A 15,082-nucleotide genomic window follows, 5' to 3' on the forward strand; every position below is an offset into this window, starting at 1 on the left:
AAATACTCCCTCCACCTTCTCAACACACTCTCCTCACTAGTCAACACATTTCCCTCTCCATCCTTTATTGCTCTAACTTGCAGTACATCCTTCCAGCTCGGTCCCTCTGCCTGGCCAATCGGTATAACTCCTTTTCTCCTTCCTTAGTGTCCAACCTCTTATACAGCTCCTCATATGCCTTTTCCTTGGCTTTCGCCACATCCCTTTTTACCTGCTGCTGCATCTCCTTGTACTCCTGCCTACTTTTCTCATCACTCTGTCTATCCCACTTCTGTTTTGCCAACCTCTTTCCCCTAATGCTCTCCTGCACTTCCTCATTCCACCACCACGTCTCCTTGTCTTGCTTTCTATTTCCAGATGTCACACCAAGTACTTTTCTAGCTGCCTCCCTCATCACTCCTGCAGTAGTTCCCCAATCATCCGGCACCTCTTCACCACCACCGAGCCCCTGTCTGACCTCTTCCCTGAACCTCACACTACACTCTTCCTCCTTCAGTTTCCACCATCTTATTCTTCTTTCAATCCTTACATTCCTCCTCTTCTTCTTCGCCTCCAAAACCATCCTACAGACCACCATCCGATGCTGTCTAGCTACACTGTCCCCGCCAACACCTTACAGTCTCAATCTCCTTCAGGTTGCATCTCCTGCATAGCACATAGTCCACCTGTGTGCACCTTCCTCCACTCTTATCGTCACCCTATGATCCTCCTTCTTCTTAAAATACGTGTTCACCACTGCCATTTCCATCCTTTTAGCAAAATCTACCACCATCTGCCCTTCCACATTCCTCTCCTTAAAACCATACCTACCCATCACCTCCTCATCACCTCTGTTCCCTTCACCTACATGCCCATTAAAGTCTGCCCCAATCACCAATCGTTCTTTCCTAGGTACACCATCTACCACTTCATCTAATTCACTCCAGAATCTTTCCTTTTCCTCCATCTCACAGCCAACTTGTGGAGCATAGGCACTGATGACATTTATCATCATCCTTCAACTTCCACCTTCACGATCATCACCCTATCAGAAACTCTCTTCACCTCCACTACACTCTTACTGTACTCTTCCTTCAGAATCACCCCTACACCATTTCTCTTCCATCCACACCATGATAAAACAGTTTAAATCCACCTCCAATGTTCCTGGCCTTACTCCCTTTCCACTTGGTCTCCTGAACACACAGCATATCTACCTTTCTCCTCTCCATCATATCAGCTACCTCTCTCCCTTTACCGTCATAGTACCAACATTTAAAGTACCAACCCGAACCTCTACTCTCCTACACTGCTCCTTTTCCTGCCGTCTCTGTAGACGTCTTCCTCCTCTCCTTCTCCTCCTTGACCAACAGTAGCCCAATTTCCACGGTACCCTGTCGGCTAACGATACCTATGGCGGTCGTTGTTAACCCGGGCCTCGACCGATCCGGTATGAAATTCTCCTTTGTGATCCGCATATTTGATTTGGCACATGTTTTACGCTGGATGCCCTTCCTAACGCAACCCTCCCCATTTACCCGGGCTTGGGACCGGCACTAAGAGTGCACTGGCTTGTGCATCCATAATGGCTGGGTTTATAAAGTAATTATATATATATATATATATATATTATAATCATCATAATTTTAAATAGCGTCTTTAACACCTAAATTCTCTCCAGAGTGCAAATAAAAATAAGCAGCACATTTCTTACTTATTTACTTCTGTACTTTTGTGTGCAATATTACTCCTTATTTATTTTACTTTATAAAAATGTGCAGTAAAACTTTTTTACTTTTTCATTTTTTTATTTATCTTTGAAATAAATGTGCAACTGGAAGCTCAAAGTGCATTTCAAATGCAATCAAGAAAAATGATCAAATAAAATAAGTACATTAAAATAAACATCACAAAAATAAAGAAATACATCACCTGAAAACAGTCTTGAAAACGTTTTCCTGGTTTTAAAGATCAGATTTATAAACACTTAAAGAATCTCTCTGTCTAATCTCGACAGGGAGAGAAAACCAGCTCACCCTCAGAAGATACGAGAACGAGTAGGAGAACGAGTAGGAGAACCTCTAAAAGACCAGAATCACGCCTTGGAGTGTAGACAGTTAAAAACTGAGACGTGTAATGAGGTGCTGCAGCATGTTGGGAATTAAAGTTCAGGATAAGAATTTTGAATGAATCTGTGATCTAACAGCGAGCGAAAGCATTTCTCTGCGTTACAGTCATGATTTATTTGAAAAAAAATCATTATTTTATGTTCTCCATCTCAGTGTGGATGATTTCAGGAGTGAGGAAAGAGTCAGGGTTTGGGGAAGAACAAGGCGTTTCCTGGTTTTGTCCCGAACAGCCAGAACATTGGTCTAACCGGAGCGCTGAACTCCACCTGAACATCACACAGCTCCGTTTCTCCATCCGCTCCACTCCAGAAGGAGATGTGTCCTGCGTCTACATCCAGTCTGACTCGGAGTCTGCTCGGGTGTCTGTGTTTCAGTGGTGTCTCCGAGCCATCGTGCCAGGCGCTGAAGCTGCTGTTACTCCACTCGATACACCAGGACGATTTACTCCTCCCGAGACGCTCGTTTTTCTTAAGGTGGGCGTACGCCACCCCAACTGCCCATCCGGTGCACTCACTCGTCTCTACATCCCAATAGTGCCTCCCTGTGGTGAACTCCTGATCTGCCATGCACTGACACGCCTCGAAATGGCACGGCTGCGGCCTCAGAGACAAAGACGATCTCACTTCCATTCTCTGTCTCTGAGAAAGGAAAACTAAACGACGGTGAACCAGATGAGGTGAGAAGGTCAGCGAGACAAACTCAGCACCCAGAGCTGCGAGAGAAGAAAAAAGACCTGACATTAAAGGTGCGATAAATAAATATATTTATACTATTCTACTGGCAGCGTGTTTACCTGCAGCTGCTCCACCATCAGAGATCCCTCTGACAGTGTCTGGATCTTCTGACACATGCATTCGATTCTCCAATGAACCAGCTTCAGCGCTCTTTAGAACCTAAAGATAAAACCCAGAGCAGAACATGAGAAGCTCATGGCCTGATCTTTCATCAGTGGGTGGAAATGAAGAAGGGAAAAAGAAAACAGACTTCTGTTTGGTATTAGCAGAGGAAAATAAAGCACATTTAATGTACCTCATCAATCTGAGGAACCGGAGGAACACTTGCGCTCCTCTCAGCACACGGAACATCTTCATCACAGTCCAGTGAGGAACTCGACACGTCCCCTGAAGATGATGACTCACAAGTCCTGGCCCTGTCTCTAATGGAGCAGCTCTCAATCTAGAGGAAATATTGAGAGTTTTAGAGCTTCGTGCTGCATGTACGTAGAGAAACACCATGTTCCTTCTCTAACGTTTCCTACCTGAAATTCAGCATTAAAACATTCAGCTTGCAGAATTTTGCTCTTTTTCATCTCCTGCTTCAGGAAGTTCTGTTTTCTCTACAAAGAATCAAGAAGATGAAAATTACTGAATAATCAGTGAGATCAGTGAATATAATTATATCCTTATTATTAATTCCCCCGACTGCAACTTTAAGACCAATACTGCCACCTACTGCATCTTTAATGTATGTATGTAATATCCTCCAACTGCAACTTGAAGACCAACACTGCCCCCTACTGCATCTTTATTACCCTTAATATCCCCTACTGCACCTTTAATACACTTAATATCCCCTACTGCACCTTTAATACACTTAATATCACCTACTGCACCTTTAATACACTTAATATCCCCTACTGCACCTTTAATACACTTAATATCCCCTCAGAGTCCTGATGAGTCTCAGTTCAATGTTTTATGAAACCGGAAGCAGACACAGGAAGTTGAAGTCCAGCTCTACCTAAGCACCTGAAAATAAACCCTCACCTGAGTGAACTCTTCCTCACTTTCGGTCAGGAGACTGTCCCACATTTCCCGACCCCCCACTTCCTGTAATTCCAGAATGGCGCTGATGGTGACATTTTTGTGGAGTTTGCGGTCTGTCCTGAGTTCAGCCCGACACTGGGGACAGTGTCTCCTCTTCACATTCTGCTTTAAATGATCCGTAATGCACTGGAGGCAGTAACTGTGTCCGCACTCTAAACTTACCGGCTCACTGAACAGCTCGAAACAGATCGGACATTTTAGCTGATGAGATATAAACGCCACTACGGCTTCATAAAGCGCCGACATGATCTAGGAGGAGACGGTCCAGGGTCCAGGGTCCAGGCTTTTAGTTCTTTTTCCTGGGAATCGAAAGTGAAAGTAGTGACGCGATGACGCGGAACCAAACATGCGAGAGTCGCGTTTCCTGCCCGGACCCTGATTCCGGCAGACCTGAGGGCACAGCATGGCGGCTGTGTTCTGTTCAAACTCAGAAACATCACCACGAGAATTGACTGAGATTCTTTTATAAAATATGTGGGTCGCAAAACGGATTCTGACTCCCGCCGTCCTCACAGGTAAACATTAAAACAGGTGTTTATACATAAATATACAGGTGCTGCGATGAACTCGGGTTAGGACGAGGTGCAGGACTCTGATCTGGAGTATTTTAATTTCCATAACCAAAACAGTTCAGGATTACTGACTGTATTAGAGAAACAGAAACACATTAAACACATGTAGAACACTTTAATTAATATCCGGTTTAATTACTGGGTTTAATCAGGGTCACGTGGCCTCTTTTTTTAATTGTGACGTTTCTGTACCTACTCGCACAAGTTATAAAACAAAACACGCAAATGTCATCCGGCATCTGATACCAGCAGTAGAATAATGCATTGGATTCCACAGGAAAAGTCCTTACTGCCCCCCACTGCCCCTTTAATATTCTTACTGCCCCCCACTGCCCCTTCTATACCCTTACCGCCCCCCCACTGCCACTTTAATACCCTTACTGCCACCTACTGCCCCTTTAATATCCTTACACCCCCCACACACACACACACTGCACCTTTAATACTCTTACTGATACTCTTACTGCCCCTTTTAATACCCTTACTGCCCCTTTAATATCCTTACCCCCCCACCCCACTGCACCTTTAACACTCTTACTGCCCCTCAGGGCTATAATGAGACTCAGTTCTGTGATTTATGGAACCAGAAGCAGGTGGATGGTGAACAGTGGCTCAGATTCCATCTGAAAGGCGAATAATCAGAAGATTGATTTTATATTTCTATATGAAGTGAAGAATGTAAATAAGCTGAGATTTCGTAGTTTTATTATCAGGGGAATTTTATTGAATAGAAATGTGTTTTGGGATGTTTTTTTGTGCTTCAGTAAAAAAAAAAAAAAAAAAAAAAGAATAAGACAGGTTTTGAAATAAATGTATAATTTTATAAATATGATGTAACTTGTACAGGACACTACAGGCTGCTGTGTCGGCGTCCGGTCCCCTGTCCCCCCTGCCCCCCCTGCCCGAGTTCTCCCCCCGCTTCCTCCAGTGCACCTACTGCTGGACGGCTCGTATTCCAGCCGCAGACCTTAACCTCAACCTCCTGCGTGGTGAACCTTCAGAACCTCTGTGCAGACGTGATGATGCGGTGGCTGAAGTCAGGCTGGACTCCCTGTACACCCCGGAGCAGCGAGACACCATCCTGCAGCTTCTCAACACGGGCTCCGAGTCCGAGCTCGCTGCCGTCAAAATGCTCCGGGGACGAAAATCAGCCAACATCGTCGCGTATCGGGTCCGAAACGGACCCTTTAAGGATCTGGAGAGCGTCGTGAACGTGCCACTGTTAAAGCACAAAAGCGCCGTCGTGGCCTTTAACTCCATCCTCTGTCCGACAGAGAAGAAGGAGAAGAGGAAGGGGAAGATTCATCTCGCAAAGTTCATCAGGCCCGAGGTGGATAAGGCGCTGTTAGAGGTGAGAGAGGGCGTGGCAGCGGGTTTGGGGTTTAATCTGGGATTCATTCACGACTTAATTATGAATCAAATTGAAACAAACTGTTGATTTGATTCATTACAATGAAATCATTATTATGGTCGCATTAAAACCGACCAATCGGCTATAAAAACAGCAAGCTCCGCCCCCTGCGGCTCCCAGTCTGGAACAGGAAGTGAAACCCTATTGAAAATGAGTATTTTTTTTAGAAATAATCACGATATTATGATGTAATAAATATCTCAGCCACGTGAATGGCATTTTGCAGGGATACAGCGATACATCAGTGAGGAACATTTTCAGCACACCTGCTTGGAATTATGGTACCTGTGATATTGAAGGTGATAATATGGATGTTTTGCAGGACTCCAGCTCCATCGTGTCCATCGTGTGCGGGACCAACAGAATCGCGTGGACACACATGGACCGGGCGATGACGGTGTTGGAGTGGCAGCAGGAGGACTGTCACAACTTCATGAAGGGCACCTACATGGCGTCCGGTTATCTGGATGACGTGAGAGATAAAAACGCTGATGAACTTTTTTTATAATAAATAAACAAATTGTGATTTTTCTGAACAAATTTCTCGCGCAGGTTTGTGGCGTGGTGTCGAACCTGCCCGCGGCGGATTTCTACGTGGTGGAGAAGCCGAGCGTGTCGGTCCAGAACACGGCGCTGTTCCCGGTGGTGGTTCACCTGCGCACGGTGGAGGCCATGCTGTTCGCCCTGCTGAACTCCAGGAGGTGCGCGGACGGGCCGCCCGTCGTGCTGAACATGATGCGCACGGCCGTGGGACGCCACTTCGGCCTGATCGTGGGCGAGAGCCGGACGAGCGGCGCAGAGGTGGTGAGGAAGATGATGGCGGAGTCGGCGATGAAGAAGATACCGCGTGTGATCTTCCCGAACGAGCTGCTGGTGCGCTACAGTGGAGCGTTTCACTTCAGCAGCAGGAACAAAGGACAGGAGATGTGTGACGCCCTGCTGCAGGCCGTCGCCTTCTATGAGCTGCTTTCAGACTCGCACTGAGACGTGTGTCTGTGTGTGTGTGTGTGCGTGCGTGTGTGTTATAGAAAACACTTAAAAGAAACTTAAGACACGTCTTCATCCAGTCTTTCACACAAACCTAAAGTACACTGAATATCAGGATGGATTGTAAAAAACACCACAATAAGCCGTACTGTAGGAGTGAAAGTTTCCCACCAAGTCTTTTTGGCTTATTGTGTAAAATAAACACTTTTTACACCCGTCTGTGAAACACAGAGTCTCCAGAATGTTCATTCCATTACAGACGAACGGGACGCCAATACTTTCTCACATATTTCGTCATGCTGCTGCTTCAAGCTTTTATTATATATTTTTAATTATAGTTTATTATAGAAACGTTTAGTCATTTTAATTTAACCTGACAAAACTAAACACGCCCACTGCGTTCTGATTGGCTGGTGTACAATCAGAGATAAATTTTATAAAAATATTTCATTCATTAATTAAAAAGTTCAAACAGGTAAGGTGTATTTTCTTTACTTTTAATATATAAATATATATTTCTAGAAATTTATTTTGAATATATTATCTCCCACTAGGATCATCCGTCTAGCCACAATGGATCATCCGTCTCCATACCCCTGTCAATGTCACTGTCTCTAAACCATACAACATCTCAGGTCTCACCACAGTCCTATAAACTTTCCCTTTCACTCTCACAGATACTCTTCTATCACAAATCACTCCTGCTATCACTCTTCTCCACCCTGCCTGCACTCTTTTCTTCACTTCTCTAACACACTCTCCATTACTTTGCACTGTTGACCCCAGGTACCTGAACTTCTTCACCTTCTCCACTTCTTCTCCCTGCAACCGCACCCCTCCACTGCCCTCCCTCTCATTCACACACATGTACTCTGTCTTACTCCTACTGACTTTCATTCCCCTTTTCTCCAGCGTGTACCTCCACCTCTCCAGGCTCTTCTCCACTTGCTCCCTACTCTCACCACAAATCACAATATCATCCACAAACATCATAGTCCAGGGAGACTCCTGTCTGACCTTGTCCTTCCACCTGTCCATCACCACTGCAAACAGGAAAGGGCTCAGAGCCGATCCTTGATGCAGTCCAACCTCCACCTTAAACCAGTCTATTTTATATATCAGAATATTTTTAAATCATATAAATAAGTTTATATGAATGTTTTCACACTTGAGTTGATTTATTTATTTCGATTTTCTTCATTAGCAGCATCTTGACTACAGATTCTTCACATTTATTTAATTAAATATACATTATTTATACGTATTAAAATATTTAGCAATTTATTATTCATGTGATTATAAGTACACGGTGTACATGTGTTTCCTGGACTGAAATGAAATTTGGGGAAAATGACGTGTGTGTGTGTGTGTGTGTGTGTGTGTGTGTGTGTGTGTGTGTGTGTGTGAACTGGATTTTATAAATTATACATCATTATTATTGTACAGTAAACACTAACAGACTGAGGGCACTTTTAGGGAGACGCAGTCCGATCTCTGTGAGGTAATCAGAACATCTGTCAGAACAAAAAAATGTAAATGTCACACGTGTGTGTGTGTGTGTCTGTGTGTGTGTGTGTGTGTGTGTGTGTGGTTAAACACTACCTGAGCTCCTCCTGTTGCTCGGTGTTCTGTTTTCTGCACATGAAGCGCAGAAATGGAAGATAATCGGTCACTATGGCCTTCTGATCTCCATGAAATCGGAACGCTTTACTGCAGAGCGCTTTGTTTACCACGTCCATCATCTCCTGTTCACTGAGAGACAGAGTTTAGTTAGTGATTAGTTTATTATACACCATTACAGACAATCAACAGATATATCGCCTATTTAAAGAGCATTATTACTGCCATAATGACAGTTTTTTTTCATATTCATTGCTATTGAAATCAAAACATTAACATACTTATGCATATGCATGTGGTTGGTGGGTAAATCTAACAAATAATTAGGCTACGTAATAACAAGAGGTCGACCGATAACGATATCTAGTTTGGCTCGTCCCCGCCGATAACCGATTAATTAACCAAGAACAAACATAACACCATGTAAAAGTAGTACTGAATTTTATTACAAAAAACATAAAAAAACAGTACTGAATCATGAAAAAGTGCTAAAGGAAATAAATATTAATCTATTCATAAATAAATTGTATAATTAATAAATAATACATATATTACAGCGCTCTCAATGCAGCGTGCTGTCTCACGTGTGAAAACAAACAACACGTAGTGTCAGTGATCCGCCTCTAGAGGCCGCTCTTTTAATGACCGGACAGGAAGCTGGAAAAACTATCGGTATGGATTTTGTGCCTCGACCTCTTTTAATAACTAAAGGACATTTTAGTTTAAAAGCCAAACCTTATTATCAAATACAAATATGCTGCATAAAACATTTAAAATTACATTTACCAAATATGTCTCTGGCATTGTTCAGAGGGTATGGTTGGCACGGTTCACATGTAGTGGTGTAGGGGCCGTTGTTTAGGGGCCCCTCGTATAAATTGATAAATTAAAGCCAAACCTTTGAACCCGTTTCCACGCTTTGCTTTGATTCCCTCGTTTCATCGGACACACCTCCGTCCTGCACTTGTGGAATGCCAAACCCTCCACCACCGCCAGGATCTCGTAACATCTCTCCGAAATGTGCGTCCTCATTTCCACATCTTCCCCTGGTTCGTCCAGCAACCCGTCAACCATCTTGGCTCCCAGAGGTCCGAGTTTACGACACGCCCCCCAGCACAAGTACGAGTCCACAAAAGACATGGTGTCAAAGAAACATGCCAGAGAATCCACTTTAGAAAAAAACCCTGTAGCTGATTGGTTCATGTGTTCAGCTCCGTCCAATGGTAGCGCAGGAATCGAGTGCTGCTTTCTGAGAACGTTTCTCTGAACCTTCAGTTTTCTCGAGCTGGGTGGAAACTGAGCTTTGTTCTTTTGATCAAAGGCGCTTTGATGTGCGTTTTTAAAAGTGGGCTGGGCTAAAAGAATATCCAGGTTGGAGTAGAGCAGACTCCGCCCCTTTCTCCAGCTCTCCACTAGGATCTCTATACACCTGTGCAGTTCGTTGTAGGACCTACACTATAACACACACACATACACACGTATACATTTGTGTGTATAAACAGGCATAAATGTTGTGTGTGTGTGTGTTACACTCACAGTGAGCGCTCGGTTGTGTAGATGGTGGTGTATGTTTTCTTCTCCGCTTCTCACCCACACCTCAAGCTCTAACACACTCCTCCTCACATCTCCATTATTCTCCTGTAGCATGAAGCGGATCTGCTCCGGGTCCAGTTTCACACCCTCTGCCACACACACACGCTGCAGGTAGCTCACAACGCTCTCCTTACACACACACACACACACACACACACACACACACACACACACACACACTGTAATTAGTAATTGCACTGTGGAGTCTCTGGTGTATAGACTCAGGGTTTGTGTTACCTGTGCAGGAGTTCTGAAACGGATCTCCTCAAAACGTCCATCAAAAGACTTTCTGGACGCCGGATCTTCAAAACACAGTGACGTAAATGTACAATATATATTTTTATACGTTAATTATAAAAAATCGTTAGCAGGAAATCCGGTAAAAAAACCTGGAAACGTCTGTATGTTGATGTAAAACTCATAATTTTATATTATACACCATTTAAAAGTAAAAAAAAAACTTCCTCCAGCCAGATGTGGTTCTTCACCACAATTCTACAGGACGTCTCTGGATGCTGTAGTATACAATTTTCACTTCACTTGAACTAGGAGGATTAAACCTGTTCCAGCAAGATGATACCCCTGTGCACAAAGCCAGCTCCATAAAGATCTGCTTTCCATGGTTTGGATTTGGTGAAAGATCTCCTGCTATAGAGCTCAAAACCATACTGAACACAATAAATGTAAACGCTGACTGCACCCCAGGAACCTCCTCACCTTCTCACTTCCATCAGTACCTGACTTTACTAACACACATTCTTGTAGCTGAATTAATCTCCACAAAAATCTAGTGGAACATCTTCCCAGAAGAGTGGAGCTCATTATAAGAGCAAATGGAGACTAAATGTGAAATGAGATGTTCAAAAATAAATCTTATGGTTTTGGCTGAACAGTGTATATGCAGATTTTGTCCTCTTCGGGTCTCTTTGCCTTTTATGGAGTTTTGTGGGCGTGGCTACATGTACGTGTGGTGTGAATGGAGAAAATGAGCGAATTTGGTAAATGAGTTTTGGTAAAATGGAGGAAGACACATACTGAACTGTAACCACGACAATGAATGGAGCTCTGAAGCTCACCGTTGGTGGTCAGAATGATGGGTCTCTTGGTTGTACTCATTAAAGTCTTTATGGCGGCGAAAAACCCCACGTCCTCCTCGAAGACGATATCAACCTGCAGCAAGAAAACATCTAAGAAACCCGAGAACGAGCGGCTGCTACATGTCTACGGAGCGCAGTGAAACTAGGAAATTAAATAACTATGAATATATTAATAAATATCATATAAATAATACATTATAATTAATAAATGTAATACAGTGGAACCTCGGGTTACGAGCGCCCCTGGATACGTAAAATTCAGGTTAAGAGTCGCAATTCATAAAAAATGTTGCCTCTAGTTACGAGAAATTTTTTAGGATACGAGCGTTGCGCACGGAAAAATCGCAGGCAGGTTAGTTTTTTTACGTATCGCCACGTGCTCTCGCTGCGCTCTCGTGCAGCACATACACATCCGCTCATCGCTCTAACAGTGTGGAATTACTGAACTTTAAATACTGTACGTATTCGTAATTTGTATCGGGATACGAGCTTTTCAGGTTAAGAGTAAAGTGATGGAACCAATTAAACTCGTAACCCGAGGTTCCACTGTATAGCGCTCTCCGTGCAGCATGCAGTCTCAGTGATTTGCCTCTAGAGGCCGCTCTCATAATGACAGCGGAGCGTGAGCCGGAAAAACTATCTGTATGGATATTTTGGATGGATCCATATGGACTATCAATAATGATTAATCAGCAAAACTGATGAATCGGTCGACCCAATCACAGTCAGAGCTGCTGTTACAGAGAAATAATCAACACCTTCTGACCAATCAGGATCCTCGAACAGATTTACCTCCTCAAACAGAACGAGCGATATCGGTGGCGTCTTGTCGTTTTTGTCTGGCACACCATCTTGCTTACACTTGGACTCATCACGTGTGACGTCATCAGGAGCTTGGAAAGATCAAGACGTTTTATTTTGCGTAGAAATGTGGAGCATCTTCGTTAATAAATGACATGATATTTCAATAATAAACAGGAAGAAGGAACTTGCAGAAACGGATGTTTTCTCCCAAATGAACTGTTACTTACGTCTTGTGTCGTGAGGAAGTTCAGTGTGTTTGTTTCCGGTTTTCCTGAAGTAGCGCGTGAGAGTGACGGATTTCCGCGAAACGCCACATTTCCTTCTGGAAGCTGCTCGAGACATGGCTGAGGGTTTTCTGCAGGACCAGATGGGTTCCTGTGAAGCTCCTTGACCTGAAACACATACACTCCTGGTCATGGACTTGTGTGATGAAAATGACACGTGGTGACTTAAAATTTTTGTCATTGTGGAGACTTGTATATGGGAACTCACGTGACGCTGCAGCGGGTGAGGGCGTGTGAGAGATGGAGGGCTGTGGCGCCCCCACCTGGTGAGACTGAGTCGACTCCTTGAGCTGAGACAGAACCAGACGACCGGAGCGCAGTGATGAGCTGTTCACCTCCAACACCTACACACACACACACACACACACACACACACACAGCTTAAAATAAGTGTGTGTGTGTGTGTGTGTGTGTGTGTGTGTGTGTGTGTGTGTGTGTGTGTGTGTATACATTAAAGCCCAGCTGCTCTGCGCAGGCGAACACAGCTGCGCTCTTTCCTGTTCCTGTAGGTCCGTGGATCAGCAGCGTGTTACAAAGTTCACCATCACACTCCTCCATCTGCAGGTCTCCTTCAAAATCACCACAATCCCACGAGCCTGATCACAGAACACACAAACAACAATGTGTATGGATGATGATGATGATAGTGATGATAAAGATGGTAGTGATGATGATGAATTACCGTTGCTCTCCTTCTTCATTCGCTGTTCCTCTCGTCGTCTTCTCCTCTCCTCCACATCTGCCCTTATCCTCCACTTCTTCAGCCAGCTGTCACCATGGCAACAAGTAAACAGGATTATAAAGGGAATTGTGCAGGGAAAGTTTTTATTAGACATTAATTTTTAAATCAATAAATTTAACACAAAACTATTTAATACTCCACAATACTCACATTAATATTATAATAATTTATCAATAAAATGTATAAAAATAAGAAAGTCTCGTACGCCTGATCACTGATACACTGAACAGCTAAAACTATTCTTTTCTTTTTTTCTTTTAAAAGTACTTTTACAGCCATTTGTGGTTCTTCACCAAACTGTTACACAAAGTTGGAGACACAATTGTGTAGGACGTCTTTGCAGTAATATGACATTTTGCCTTCGGAGACTGAACCTGCTCCAGCATGACCATGCCCCTGAGCACAAAGCCAGCTCCATGATGATCTGCTACATGGGCTGGAGTGGAAGATCTCCAGCTATAGAGCTTCAAGGTGTTCCGTCCTTTAGGATGAATGTGAACGCTGACTGCACCCCAGGAACCTCCTCACCTTCTCACCTGCACCACTACCCGACTTTACTAACACACTGAATGAGTCTAGTGGAACATCTTCCCAGAAGAGTGGAGCTCATTATAAGAGCAAATGGAGACTAAATGTGGAAATGGGATGTTCAAAAAGAAGCACAATCTTATAGTTTTAAATCTGCAATAATAATAATAAAAAGAAGAAAAATGATAACGAGGTGCTGATGGTTCACCTGTACAGCTTCTTCACTGCAGCCGAGTTTCCCACCATTTCTTCACATCCCCGAGGGCGATATTTCTCAGTCCAGGGCAAGTCCTCATCCTGTCTCACACATCCCTCCTCCTGATTTACGTTCTTCACACGCTGCTGTTTCCTCCTCAACCTGTTCCTCTTGATCGCTCCTTCTCCAGAGGTCACATGACCTTCAGACATGTTCACCATCTCCGTCCTGTCCTGACTCCATCTCTGGCGTTTGCAAAGATGTTCATCGCTGTGGCTTTGTACTTCCTGTTTCCTCTTTGAGACGAATAACGAGGAGTGAACACTTTCACCTGGAGAGAAACAGAAAGAAGCCTTTTTGATCACGTTTTTTGCCTGGTGTGTGTGTTTATCCTGTGATTATTATACGCATAATAAACCTCACCATGAGTGCAGACCTCCCGCAGAAGCTCCTTCTGTTCCTCCTCATGCTTATGCAGATCTCTCACATCTCTCAGTCCTTTCAGACCTCCAGCTTCCTCCTCGGGATAGGCGACTCCTGATGACACAAAGTGTTGGGTTCTGACTTGATCACAAGTTTTTGTCCTCCAGACTTATTCATGTGGAAGAGAAGACCTCGTGTTGGAGGAGAACATTGTGCACCAGGAGTAGTCAGAGGTCTCGGGGTCTTCATGATGGACGTGTCTGAAGATCGGTTACAATCATGATGATGTTCGTCAGTGACGTCATGTCTGATTCCTTCACACTCAGGAAGCATCAGATCAGACCTTCTGCTCCTCTTCACCCTTTTCAGTCTGTTGTATTTTGGTTTCTCATATTCTAGGAGAGAAGATTTCTGGATCTGGATGTTCTCCCCTTTAACGTGTTTATTGTCAGGAGTGAAGCTCTGTGGGATGCAGGAGGACGCCATGTTGGAAGTTCATTTACCTCTACTGTAAAAACGAAACACAAACATCAGCATCTTGCTGTTGTATTAAACACCTCATGTAGTTTCTTTCAATGTTTAATGTAAACTGTAACATATATAAATCATATCTTTATGGAATTTCAGGACTGAATCTCCTTTATTCTGGTTTTAAAAGACAAAAATGTGATTTATTACCTCTGAATGGGACGAGTTTGTTTTCATAACGACAATACGTTCGCGCCGAAGACGTTCACCTCGGACTGACCAATCAGAACACACGGCTGAGTGATGACGTCAAGACGTCGGTAACGTAACCAGTGTGATTCAAAACCGGCAAATGTGGTTTTATTTTTTATAAGTGTTCGGAATTCAAACTCGGGAAAACAGCACGTGATAAAACCACATTAT

General features: G+C 43.8%; 3 protein-coding genes across 3 annotated transcripts; 1 reads left to right on the forward strand and 2 right to left on the reverse strand.

The window, feature by feature from the left end:
- Positions 1-1,808: 1,808 nt before the first annotated feature.
- LOC124393206 (E3 ubiquitin/ISG15 ligase TRIM25) lies at positions 1,809-4,449 on the reverse strand. The gene is made up of 5 exons (XM_046860763.1): positions 3,875-4,449; positions 3,367-3,444; positions 3,138-3,284; positions 2,902-3,001; positions 1,809-2,820 (listed from the first exon to the last, which is right to left on the reverse strand). Exons 1-5 carry the CDS (start codon positions 4,178-4,180, stop codon positions 2,291-2,293), a joined length of 1,161 nt encoding a protein of 386 aa, XP_046716719.1. The 5' UTR covers positions 4,181-4,449; the 3' UTR covers positions 1,809-2,290.
- tefm (transcription elongation factor, mitochondrial) lies at positions 4,264-7,130 on the forward strand. Its single transcript, XM_046858964.1, has 4 exons — positions 4,264-4,346; positions 5,353-5,857; positions 6,240-6,389; positions 6,470-7,130. Exons 1-4 carry the CDS (start codon positions 4,264-4,266, stop codon positions 6,899-6,901), a joined length of 1,170 nt encoding a protein of 389 aa, XP_046714920.1. The 3' UTR covers positions 6,902-7,130.
- A 931-nt stretch (positions 7,131-8,061) lies between these two features.
- Positions 8,062-14,965, reverse strand: atad5b (ATPase family AAA domain containing 5b). The gene is made up of 14 exons (XM_046854549.1): positions 14,870-14,965; positions 14,192-14,699; positions 13,781-14,099; positions 12,985-13,070; positions 12,753-12,898; positions 12,511-12,646; positions 12,246-12,410; positions 12,007-12,107; positions 11,194-11,287; positions 10,355-10,419; positions 10,061-10,246; positions 9,423-9,979; positions 8,507-8,656; positions 8,062-8,418 (listed from the first exon to the last, which is right to left on the reverse strand). Exons 3-14 carry the CDS (start codon positions 13,987-13,989, stop codon positions 8,340-8,342), a joined length of 1,974 nt encoding a protein of 657 aa, XP_046710505.1. The 5' UTR covers positions 13,990-14,099; positions 14,192-14,699; positions 14,870-14,965; the 3' UTR covers positions 8,062-8,339.
- Positions 14,966-15,082: the final 117 nt, after the last annotated feature.

Source organism: Silurus meridionalis, chromosome 1, assembly GCF_014805685.1.
Source record: "Silurus meridionalis isolate SWU-2019-XX chromosome 1, ASM1480568v1, whole genome shotgun sequence".
In the NCBI taxonomy this organism is placed as follows: Eukaryota; Metazoa; Chordata; class Actinopteri; order Siluriformes; family Siluridae; genus Silurus; species Silurus meridionalis.